The sequence below is a fragment of the Oculina patagonica genome, chromosome 13 (genome assembly GCF_052425735.1).
Source record: "Oculina patagonica isolate OP01 chromosome 13, crgOcupat, whole genome shotgun sequence".
Taxonomy (NCBI): domain Eukaryota; kingdom Metazoa; phylum Cnidaria; class Anthozoa; order Scleractinia; family Oculinidae; genus Oculina; species Oculina patagonica.
This window is the reverse complement of record NC_135770.1, coordinates 25,586,924-25,599,653: the sequence shown is the minus strand read 5'-3', so window position 1 is coordinate 25,599,653 and position 12,730 is coordinate 25,586,924. Positions and strand designations below refer to the sequence as shown.

Genomic DNA, 12,730 nt, shown 5'->3' with positions numbered 1-12,730 from the left:
GAAAACTGTACTCTTTTCGCGCGTTATATTTTCACCTCATTACTGAGTGTAGGTGTTTGAGTGTTGGGTTTTTTGGTTTGTTTATTTGTTTGTTTTTTTGTTCAACTTTTTGGCCTCCACCCCCAACAAGATTTGCAATAATCTATAATCTTTATATGTTGATAATATCATTAGTAAGTTCTACATGCGAGTGACGTAACTAAATTACGATTGAAATAACCCTCGCTGAGCTGCTTATATTTTCTTACATCAGATACTAGCGGATCAGGTGTACGTTGAAAGGCGGGGAGACTTCCTGCCTATATACACCTAATTGCAGTAAGGTTGTCATAGAAATAAGGGAAAAGGAAAAAGTCAAAAAGTTATTTGTACAAATGGCCTCAAAATGCCTCAAAATACAAATAAATCAATTTATCTTGTTACAGCATAAAAATATGGACTCGAAGTGTGCAGATAAAAACTCGTGGGTTTTCTGTAAATGCTATTAGTTATGAAACTACGCTAATTAATTCCTATTTACCTTTTTTTATTTTCTTTTTCTATGACAACATTATTGCAATTAGGTGTATGTATGAGATGTATTTGGTATTCTTTTGCGTCATGCCAAAAATCAATCAAACGAAAATAACTGTAATGAGCTGATATATTGCTCTAATAAATTTGTTGCTAGTTTGGTCTTTCTTGTGTCATTGGACGTTTTAGACCGCTTTTGGATTTCTAATGCTGGAAAGAATATACACCTGATTGAAGAAACGTTGATCCATGAAAAACGTAAACCGTGAACGATGCGGCCCAAATGTTTACTGGGAAATCGCAAAAAATAATCGTAGTCTGTGACAGAATAAAATGATAATCAAACAGGTTGCATAAATCATGCTCTCAAGGCTCTCAAAGAAAGAAAACATCTTGATTATCAATAAAATGAATATGACTAAGCTTACAAAGGCTGTCTACCCAGAATACCATTGGAGAGTAAAGCTTTTATGAGTCAAATGAGTCAATGAGTCATGAGTCATGAGTCATGAGTCATGAGTCATGAGTCAATGAGTCAATGAGTCAATGAGTCAAATCTTAAATTAGAGTTATAAATTTGAAAATAGTGCTACCCTTACTAACAAATTGAAGCTAACCGCAAGCAAACCAGAGTGGAACTAACCGCAAAGCAAACCGGAGTGGAACTAACCGCAAGCAAACCGGAGTGGAACTAACCGCAAGCAAACGGGAGTGCAACTAACCGCAAGCAAACCAGACTAGAACTAACCGTAAGCAGTGTGAAGTGCTTGTAAGCTTATTTGCATAAAGGTAAACCATGAATGTTCTTCTTTGTGTAAAAATCAGCTTGACTCATTAACTCATGACTCATGACTCATAGACTCATTTGACTCATAAAACAGGCCGCCCTCATACCAGTGGGTTATATGGTTCATGGTTTATGCTAGGACACACAATGATGTGAAGACAATAAAGTTGTACTGGATTTTAATCAACGAACAAAGCAGTTAATTACATTGTGAATTGAACTGAATTCTCTTAAAAAATGACGACGCCTGAAACTGATAACTCCTTGAGTCAGGGCCGTAACTAGCAAGAGGCAAGACGAGGCACTTGCTACGTCTTAATTTTTACCCAAAATTAAAATCAATATATGTTTTGCTGGGAAAATAATCCCCAGTTGAACAAGATTGATTTTTCTCAAGAAACACCTCATGAAAAATGTCTCTGACTGACTGAGATTCATAGCTTCTAGATTCCAACATTTTCTGGAGGGCAAGATCTTGCCTTGTCTATGGCAAAGGTCTGGTTACGGCTCTGCTTGAGTACGACTATTTTAGTGCTTTTATTTTATTTCTATTTTTTTTTTCAACCAGACCGAACATGTAAACTCGTCATAACCTCCTTCCACCCCTCTCCAAATAATAAAATAAATAAATAAAAATGATAAAAATAAATAAGTAATAATCCTTTAGGTGGTTTTCATATCATTATGTCACGTGGAGAGGAAACAAGCGTATTTTTTCTCTCCTGAGAATGTCGTATTTGTATTAAAACTTTCATATATTTTTTTTCAGTTTTGACTTAAATGTTTAGCATAATTGTCAGTAACTGAGAATATTCTCCCAGGCTAATCAGTTTTAATACATGTAACTTTTCGTTAGTTTAACGTTACGTACTGGACATTGCTTTGCCTACAACTGTGATTGAATACTCCTCACATATAGTGGGGGATTGAAGCTCTTGGTTTCCACGTTCGAAGACGTCGATTTTTCCTGCGTCGAAGCACAAAGCTGAATCATATATTAAAGCCTCTAGCTGATCGAACCGCAGGATAGCACGTGGCCCATGAGGTAATCCCCGCTATGTCACGCATCAGTTTGTCACGCCATCTTGTTTTGGCGGCAGCTATAACAAAGCAAGTGCATCTGTCAAAACTATCGAGATCGCACCTATATGTCATCACATCCTTTTATAAAGCCTCGCGTATGATTTTAAGAGAAGATGTCGGCTTCAGCAACGTATTTTGTCCTCTTTATCGCAGGTAAGATTTTAAATCTTTTAATTACATGGTTTAATTTTATAGCAACATCGGTTTTACATCGTTCACCTGATCGTTGACTGCTCGATTGACTATTGATCGACCAAGTCCGTCTGAACATGATTTCTAATTAGCTTTTCCAATGAGTAAAGATAGGCTCAAATGTCTATTTCTCGCTCGATTTGTTGAGCTTTTCACCACAGGCGAGAAAAGATAGAAAGGAAAAGTACATTTCTTGTTAGAGCTTTACAAACTACCGAACTTTTTTGCTGAGTTTCGCGACTTTAATCAATTCGCCGCTTGACTGCATTTGTGCGCGAACAATACAGCGCGCATGGAATAACATATGCCATGTTTCATTGTGTTATCGATGAAAGGAATATTTTCTCATGGATTCTTTTTACATTTTCGTTCGAAGCGTTGACTTGTAGACATGTTATTTGCTGTCGGATCGGCGGTGTTCGAAAAAGCCCGAACAAATGGCTTGTTAAATCGGCCAAAGTATTAAAGTGCACTCATTCGCACGGAATTATGTTTACATTTCTCGAAGAATAGCGAGTTCGATTGCAGTTATCAGTTGAAGGGCTTCCTATTGTTCTTAAAGGGAGTTAATTTGGGAAGTTTGAGTGTGGCAGTAAGCGAATTCTCAAGAGATCGTAAGAAGAAGGAAAGAAAACTACGGTTCTTTAAACACAGTTGGACGCTGATAGGAAAATACATCACGCGAGTCCATTGAAGTCGTTATCACGAAAAGGTCAATATTCTGCCTTCCGGAAATCTCTTTATATTCTAGCATTTTTTTCTTTCTTTGGCCCAGACACATTGTATTATCTTGTGGGAGGAAAAGAAGATGGATTTTCATGAGCGTAAACACAGATGAATATTTAGCATATCACTGCCTTGAATATCTAGTTTTGTCAATTCTGTTTCTCAAAAATGTGATATTTTTTAAAATAATAGTTCAGCATGACAGAAACGAAAATAAGCATCCAAAATAAATCAACCGCTAGACATGTGTCAATAATTCTGACAAGTAAAAAGTAATTCATCGATTCTTATAAACACCAGCAGAAATTTTAGCCCTTTTAGCCCTTTAATAGCGTATATCAAAAAGCATATATAGTTTAATAGTAAGGGTTCTTTCGAATGTAGAGTCACGCGCGAAAATTGGGGTGAGTGCAATAAAGTTTAAACGGCTTCAATGTTTTACTTGTCACGCTTGTAACATTTTGTGACGAAGCGAAGCTTTAATCGAAAAGGGGTGTATTAAAATGGGGTGCAGCTCTAAGAATGGCAGCTAAAAGAATGGCATTTATTCAGTAAAATGTAAAAAAAAAAAATGGATTTAGTCAGAAAACAGCAGAACATCCTAGGGGGACCCTGAGGGACAGTTGGGCGACTAAAAGTCGAAACGGGCGAAAATAAATCTTTTCGCTCGTATAGACTTTCACTCGCCCCCACTAATTTCCCCTGGCAACCTCGTTCCCAGGGCTTTTCCCTTGGTGATTTGGTTGTGCCCCTGGGTCTCCGTGGATGCAGGAAAGAAAAAAACAGTTAACCATTTACACACTTCGAAAAGGATATTATAAAGGGACTGAAAAGAGAGCGAATTACGGAAAGCCAAAGCTGACGTGCAGCATCGACGTCTGCCATTTCCTCACGCGGAAAAAGGAGACGTCAGCACACAGGCTAAGGGCAAACTAGCCCCAAACAAAAATCAAAACTACTTTGTTTTGTCAATGATTTTTTTCTTTATATTTCTTGATTTGCTTTGGTTTTTCTCTATCAATGACAGGGCCGTAACAAGCAAGAGGCAAGACGACGCACTTGCCTCGTCTAGTTTTTTGCCCAAAATTGAAAAAACAAAGATAATAATAATCCCCAGTCGAGATTGAGACAAGATTGAGTTTTTTCAAGAAATGCGTCATGAAAAACGTCTCTGAAAGAGTTTCAGAGCTTCTAGATTTCAAAATTTTCTGGAGGGCATTTTTTCCCAGAACCCCGTAGCAAGTTCTTACCTCGTCTATGGCAAAGGTCTGGTTACGGCCCTGAGTGAAATTTATGTAAAACGAACAAAGATGATAGAAAAACTGTCGTGAAACCAAAAACTGAAACCAAAGCTGATATCATGTGAAATATGACTAAATATAGACAGAACTGAAGCACCCTGAAAGAGATTACAAGACGAACTTCAAACTTCAAATCGTTTATCCCTGTACTCTCTCACAGGAATTGTATATTGTATGTTGTGTCCAAAAAATATCGTGAGCTCAAACTCGTTCCCTTCCCACTTGAAACATGGGCAAAAAAGATCAATGAGGACCAGTAGGTTTCAGCCTTTCTTTGAACTAAAGTGACCCGAGTCTTTTGGCTATGAAAACCGAGTTGTTCCGGCATGGAATATATTATAAACATGCTATAAATGCGATACTGTCAGATCTCTGGGATGCCTGGGACGGTGTGTTCATTTGTACGTGTTTATGTAGATTGGTGCGGTATGAGGGACCTCCAAGCGTACATTAAATTCGTGTATGACTTTTCAAACGCAGTACTTTTGTTATCGATTATATACAGTAAACACCCGCGTGTAAGAAACTTTGGTTTAAGAACCTGCTGGCAGAAATTTGCCATTTTAATACCCCAAAATATAAGAACCTGTTTAGCCAAGCAAATTTCAGCAGGTTCTTAAATGTGGGTTATAGAAAATTTTTATGAACATTTTTAACAGAACATCCCAAACTGTATTTACAAATAAAGAAAAGACAGATTCACATAGACTGTAATAGTCTTCTTTGGACCTTGCATGAGGCTTGAAGCAATACAGTTATGAATAAATGCTGCATAATGAAGGACCAAACCCATTTTTTTTTTCTTCTCGTACAATCAAAAACTATAGCTCCTCCTTAGAAATTAAGAACCTTATTAAGAACCTACTTAGCCTAAATTACCAATAACTACCCCAAAATACAAGAATCTATTTTGCCAAACTTAGAAAATTGTAGGTTCTTACACGCGGGTGTTTACTGTATCACTTTTCACACCAATACCGATAGTCTCCTATTCAACTGACTCCGCAGCAGGGTTCAGAGGGAGTGAAGGGTTCTGGGAATGTTGCCAGGTTGAAATTCAAAAGTTATACTCGAACTTGATCATAAACTCGCACTGTAATTAAAATGTTCACGGTGGTTGTTTCCACGGTGTTTTTGTTTAAAAACATTGTAACATTGTCTAAAATGCCATTAGAAGGTCAGTGTTAAGCTGTACCGGTTACTTGTGTCCCAGTAAAACAAACAATCAACCACTGACACAACAGCTGATTCATGACTGATTCGTGCTTTTTCTTTTTTAGGTCTATCGCTGGACGTCAGCGCTCAGACTTTGGTGGGAGAATGTAACATGACTTACTTCATATCCAACGGGCAGCAATGCCAGAGAGAAATGATGACAAATCTACATACAATGCCCAATACAAACTGCAGGTAGGTAAAACTCTGTAATGAGCTTATGGTTAAGTTTTCAAACTAAAGTTTACATTGAAAACACAGTTAAAAGCTCTGAATCAACGCATCTAAACTGGCTTATTACAAATGTTTGGGAGGCGTCCTATTTGGGAAGTATTAGCCGTCTAAGAGTCCACTTCAAGTTATAATCTTTCTTACTGGTTGAACTGAGTTTTTCATTCGTTTTTCGAAGCCTGTTATCCAAAAGTATTTATTATTTCTAGTTTATAATGTCCGCTTGTTGTTTATTTTTCTGCTGCGTGTTTATTATTTCTTGATCAAAAAAAGAAACCTTTAATATGCTAAAATGCCATACCCTGGCAGTAGAAATACTTGTAATTAAAGAACCATTGCCACCGAGGGCTCAATAAATAACCTCTATTCTGCTTCGATTTCAACCCTCAAATTTGTATCGGATTTTATTTTTATTTTTTTATGACGCGATGAGAAAATTAAATGGCGCGCGAGCTTCTATCGGCTAAACTGTCGAGAGGCCAAGCCCCGCGTCAACGGGTAAAGTTGACAGGCCTTTTGATACATCAGTAGAAGGTGCTTGCTTAGGCAATTAGTCAGTCCTTGTGTTATGCTAATTCGTGTGAATGATCATCACGATCAATGCATTTAGCTCTACAAGCCATTGGCTTTGACACTGAAGGATTACACACCTCCGCTTTGTTGCCATAAAGAATTGTTATTCTCCAAATGCCTTTTTCAGATTTATTTCTGATCCACTTATCTGTCTAGACAGATAAGCCACCCATTTGTAGTTTAAATGTATTTAATAAGGTTGTGGCGGTGGGGGTGTGGTGGGTATGATGTTTTAGGGGCCTTTAGCCTTGTCTTGTTTGTCAGTTGTAGCGTTTTGGTCTGTCTATGAGCGTGGTTGCTATGTCATTGATACAGCACTGAGCTTTAGCCAACCTACATTTGAACATAGCCTGTCATCGAATGAGGAAAGGCGGTCGTACGTAGAGAGCTTGGTATCTTTAGCTCCCTGCTTGTCATACACAACAATTATCAAGTTCCATGGACTTAATACTTTTCTATACCGGTATTTCATAATCAATCAGAGAATCGTTTCTAGTGGATAGATTCTAAAAAAAAAAACTGATTTTCGTTTATTTTAGGAGGTGTATGTGTGCTTTTCTAGTTGTACGTATACCGCCCAGCCCCTGAGGAAGGTTTGTCACGCAAACCGAAATAAAGGGGAGAGTTGTTTCAATATATTTTAGTTTTTAATACACTTTGTTTATTTTTGACCCCCTTAGCCGTCAGATTCGGTTTGTCAATCAGTTTGCCTATATTTTCCGTTTTATACCTCCTAGGCTTTAAGGTCTAAAACGTAAACGCTGTAGCCGTCAGTCGTGTTCGCCCAGCAAGCGCATTATAATTCCCGTTTCAGACGGTTAATTTGCCAACAGCTAATATTATAGTTGCAGTTTAATGACAACAACTTATCACTAAAAATAATAAATTAAACTCGCCAGCCTGGATTAGGCGGATTAAGCCGAACAGATAATGACTCTAAAAATACATTTGGTTGCATGTGTTTCTAGACAAATCAGTGATTCAGTCCGTCTTTAAATCTCAAGAAGGCGGTTTTTGTTGCTCTTTAATGAGTCTATAATAAAAGACTAACAGTCCGTTGCAAGAATAACAGTCCGTTAGTTGCTTACTAGATCTAAGTTGCTTTTATTTCGTTCCTCAATCAAGTATATGTATAGTCGCTTGATAATGCTTCCTTTTTGAAACCGAACTTTAGTGGTTAAAGTAAATACTTACTTTGCGGTGCTTTCTCTTTGCGTTTTATGGCGTTTTATATTTCTTTTTTGTAATGAGAGGGCTTTCCCAATCGCCTTGGAGAGTTATTATGTGTTTGGTCAGTCCCCCGTTGGTACTTGGGTCAATTTTCGTTGGGTATGTGCCGCTAGCCACTCAGAACCCCTACCCCATTATAGTCATATTCTATGGACAATTATAGACCCTATCTTAGTCACTTTTGGGTAAATGTAATTTTCACGACCCCAACTTAGTCACTTTCTGTTTTTGTATCTACCGTATTAATCCTTTTAACTAAGTCATTCTAAAATGAATTGACACATTTAATAAACTGAATGAAGAACGCTTTACTTTACAACTACAGAATTATCTTACTCTCAAAATCCCGGAAAGTGTTACCCCATTTGAAATACGAGTTTTAAAATGCTGCTAATTAGAACGATTTATTGCGACTGCTCAGAATTTCGCAATGCATGCAGTCGTTGGAAAAACTCCGTCGAAGCTTCTCCGCGTTACATCTGAGACGGAATCAGACATAACAAACATATTCGTAACGCAACGCCTAAAGTTTCATCATGATCAGTGTAACGACACGAACATATGACGTCACGCAACGCTTCTCCCTACTAAAGGCGTTACGTAACGCTTTTTAGAACGGCAGCGAAGGAAGTTACCTAAAGTGTGCTCATGTTGTTTTTACTATTTGTTTATTTTTACAGTCATGAGTATAAAAGTGAAAAAGCATGCCTAAGAAAGCATATCGCAAGTTGCTTGGCGAAGCTGCCTGTCGCGTATGTTGACCCAGTGACGTCACTACTACTTCATCAGATGTATCACTGTGGTGATCTGACTTATCAGCCCTCTCCGATAAATAATGTTTTTCTCAATTTAATCAAGTGCAAGTCACCAGCATTTGTGGACACGGAATTTTGCTGGAGATCCTTTCGGGATCGATTAAATGCGAACCGGTCTGACCCGTCATTATGCAGGTAAGTTCAGATCTACCTTCCCTGAGGGGCCTGAAGAGGTAAAATGGGAACAGCGCTTTGGGCACATTTTCAGTGGGAAAATGGAATTAAGGTCAATGGGTTTGGGAATCACAAACAAATAAACAATAGAACTGGGAATGGGATTTGCAAAATCGGGAAAATAGTGGGCTGGGAAATTGGATTTTATACCCCCCCCCCCCCCCACCTCCCCTTGAGTACCCCGTTCCCTTGTGAGCCTCACGTTTGGAAATACCGCAGGTTACACCCTCCCCCCCCCCCTTTTTTTTCTGGATAGAGGCAACCATTTCGCGTTCCACAGTTCGATAGGCGGTATGCGGCCGCCCAAACCGGTATATAGGAGATCAGAATTCCGTTGTAAGTCAGATTTGTCCTGTAAAATCAGTCAATACATAAATGCTTTACATTGTTATTGTGGATTTGTGGGATAATCTCGCGCGAAAGGCCACCGGACCGGCCGGCCAGTTCTGACAAATGGAAAGCGCCCTTACACTGCACTGACCGGTTTGCTTCATTTTACCTATATACTTCTCTATTGTTTCCAGTAAATCAGAAAGCACGTGAAACCTACACTATCAGTTTCCAAAACACTGTGTTACTGTGTTTGTGCTTTTTTACAGGGAATATGCCGTGGCAAAGGAATGTGTAACAGAAAAGGCCAAAGCAAATTGCGAAATATGTGAACATCTGTCAAGAGATACTTACAACCCATTTTGTCCAAACAACACAGACCCAGCACTGCACACGAATGGTACGAGATCTCACTGTCTGTCTGTCTGTCTGTCTTCCTGTCTCCCTGCCTGTCTGCCCCTGCCTCACTGTCTGTCTGTCTGTCTGTCTGTCTGCCTGTCATTTAAAGTTCACACGGGAAGAAAAATATACCATTTCTTATTATTGATAATTATCGTTAATTATTTAATATTTGCAGACTGCAAGGATCTCGAAACTCCTTTGTCTTGTACCGCACGATTAATCTACAAAACTTCCGTGAATTGCGAGAAGACATTCCTGAAGGGTTTCATGGGTGATGAAAAGCCTGAGTGTGGGTACGTGCACCTTGTAAAACATTTGTTTATTTATTTGTGTTTAGTCAAACGTGGCAAGCATGCAAAAGAGGATTAAGTTTGCGCTGGAAAAAGTCGCGAAGTAACACCGGACGGAAGTGTCATTTTTTCATCCGACACCAGTCCCTTAAAGTTTTATTTAAAGACGAGCTAGATAATAATCCTTATAATGTTTATCTCTAAAAACCATTAAGAGAACCTCCATGCTTTTGATTGACAAGAGCACATGGCCAAGGTAGTGGCAGGTGAAGTCAAAGTGTTTTACACCTATCATATCCCCAGTTTTTAATCAGTCGCCCGTAACCATTTGTACACCTTGTTGCCAGAACACCTGACAGTCCGCCGCGCCTTTTAGCATTAGCCCACCGCGCTTCCACTAGCCCAAACCAACAGGACCTCTTTCAACTTACATTAACTTATCGAGACTTAAGTAACCAAGTGCGATTGCTCCATCACTAGACGGGCCTGAAGGGTAAAATGTGAACTGGCATTTAAGCAATTTTTATTGGGAAAGTGGGTTTTGAGCGCTATGACCGGGAATCACAAACAGAAAACAGTGGAACTGGGACTGGGATTTGGGAAAATTTGGTCAAACAATAGGCTTGGAAGTGGAATTTGGGTAAAATATGGGCTGCGATAATGGGATTTCTACCCCCCTCCTTTTTCAGGACCCTCTCAGTATACATTAGGTTTTACATGAAAAACCATGAAATGAAAACAAAACTCGTTAAGTAAACCTTATAAACCCAACTAGCTCATAGCTTTCGACGCTTAACTCCGGTTTCTGTAGCATAAAGCGGCTAGCCGTACTTAGACAGGCACTGCGAGAGTAAAGTGTCTTGCACAAGAACACAACACAGTGACCCCGGCTAGGACTCGAAGCGGGACCGTTCGATCCTGATCCGGAGTCCAGTCCACTCACCATTAGGCCACGTACACGCGCCTATAGATTTAAAATGCATGAGATCAACCCTTGTTATCGTAGTGAAATAATATAGGTACGTATATTAAAAAATGTACTAGAATTATCCTGATGCCTTCTTTATGATTTCGTTATCTTTTTGAAAATAAGGACTGCATACACAGCACTGAAAGCATGTCTCGATGAGCAGTTATCCCAGACCTGTAAAGACTACGCAAATAATCAACGTCTCAAAGGTGACATAGAGAAGGCTGCAATGGCAGTATTGAGGGGTCCCAGGTTCTTTTGTGAAGCGGTGAACCTCCGGCGCATCGATCTTGACTTCAAAGTTCGATCTTTGGTTCCTTGTAGTAGAGAATTCTTTCCTGAGTTGGAGAAATGCGCAAAACCCATCAGGACGGGGTACAGAGAACAAAACGATTCAGCTGGTTCATTATGCAGGTAACCTTTTTCTCCCTCCATTGCAAATACATATATATGTCTAGCTGTGTGCATTGTATATAATTTCTACGGAAAACAGATAACTCAGAAACCTCGTTCCCAGGGTCTTTCTTCTACCTGGGAACGGGAAAAAGAGAAAACCTGGGAGGGAGATTTATAATTCAGTGATGTGATTGGTTGTGTGGCTCTGACGACAAAGCTATATTCACAGTAACCTGATTCTCAGACGTCCGAGGAAGAGAGGGGAAGCGATCGACTTCGGACGTCTAAGAATCAGGCTTTATTGACAGCCACTACTGCCCTTTCTTTCCCACGATACCCGAAGAAAAAGGAACGGCATTATTCCTTGGGATAAATGTCGTCTTCTTCAATTTTGAAAACTTATCTTCTTGTGTAACCATTAGCCTCAAACTATACTGTGAAACGGTTTTTATTTTGCTCGTGTCACGTCTGCGAAACGCCCCCACCCCTTTGTCCGTCTTTATCGTAATAGAGTATGAACCATGTTCTTCTTTTTTACGTTACTTTTGTTTGGTTCCCTTATTTCTTTTGTTTTTCTTATTTCAGGAATTTTAACACGGCAGTAAAGTGCTCCAATGTCGCGCAGAAGTCTTATTGTAAGTTTGATAAAGACGTTGCTTACATCATTGAAGACTCTTACACTCGGTTTTGCTTCAATGAAACTGAAATAGACACTGGAAGAAAAAACGTTAGTGGTGGTAGTTGCATCTCAGCGGGCCTTTGCTTTATCATCGTTGTCTTCTTTCTTCAACTGCTACAAGTAATTTTTTAAGCCTTTTGACATTTCCACATTTGAGCGGATATAGCGAGTGGTTGACCGGAAAATAAACAATGCTACCATACCGTTAGTAATAAGGCATCGAAAGATACTTGGAAAATACCAACTTCTAGATCTAGAAGTGATTCCATACAGTGTGTTCTTTTGTAACGTTCGCTAACCTTTTCTGTTCCTGGTTGTTTTATTAAAAAAAGTTGGGGCGCCGTGTAAATAAATATTTCTGCTCTTGAGGGAAATAAACTTCATATGACACCTTACCCCGAGGTTCTTTTCATTGTGTTTTGTTTTTGTTGTTGTTTTTCTTTTTTTAATAATTATCTTTTATTACCACGTGCCTTTAAATAACACGCGAACTCTGCCCAAGTCAACGGTTACGTTTTTCTCTGCCGTCAATCATCCAAGGCGGATCTCTCAGGAAATAAAAATAAGTGGTTCACTTCAACTGGTTCAAAGGGGCAAGTCTGTCAGTTGTAATTGGTAGGTTTTTGATCCATTTTCTTTGTTCTGTTATCCAAGGTTCGTTGGCTGTCGCCATAATTTTGTAGAGAAAAAAAGGCAATCGTTAGTTGGGTTTTGAACTCCAGAGTTCGCAATACTAAAAGGCGCCGGAATGAGAAAGCCCACATCAAAAGTGGTTTTTATTACTTGGCTAGACAAATTTTAAAATATATCCCGATAGTTTTTG

General features: G+C 39.1%; 1 protein-coding gene across 1 annotated transcript; it reads left to right on the top strand.

Moving 5' to 3' along the window:
• Positions 1 to 2,219: 2,219 nt before the first annotated feature.
• On the top strand, positions 2,220 to 12,302 carry LOC144636374 (uncharacterized). The gene is made up of 7 exons (XM_078495569.1): positions 2,220 to 2,536; positions 5,883 to 6,012; positions 8,532 to 8,801; positions 9,440 to 9,570; positions 9,748 to 9,865; positions 10,956 to 11,246; positions 11,814 to 12,302. The coding sequence occupies exons 1-7, from the start codon at positions 2,497 to 2,499 to the stop codon at positions 12,037 to 12,039; spliced, it is 1,206 nt and encodes a 401-aa protein (XP_078351695.1). The 5' UTR covers positions 2,220 to 2,496; the 3' UTR covers positions 12,040 to 12,302.
• Positions 12,303 to 12,730: the final 428 nt, after the last annotated feature.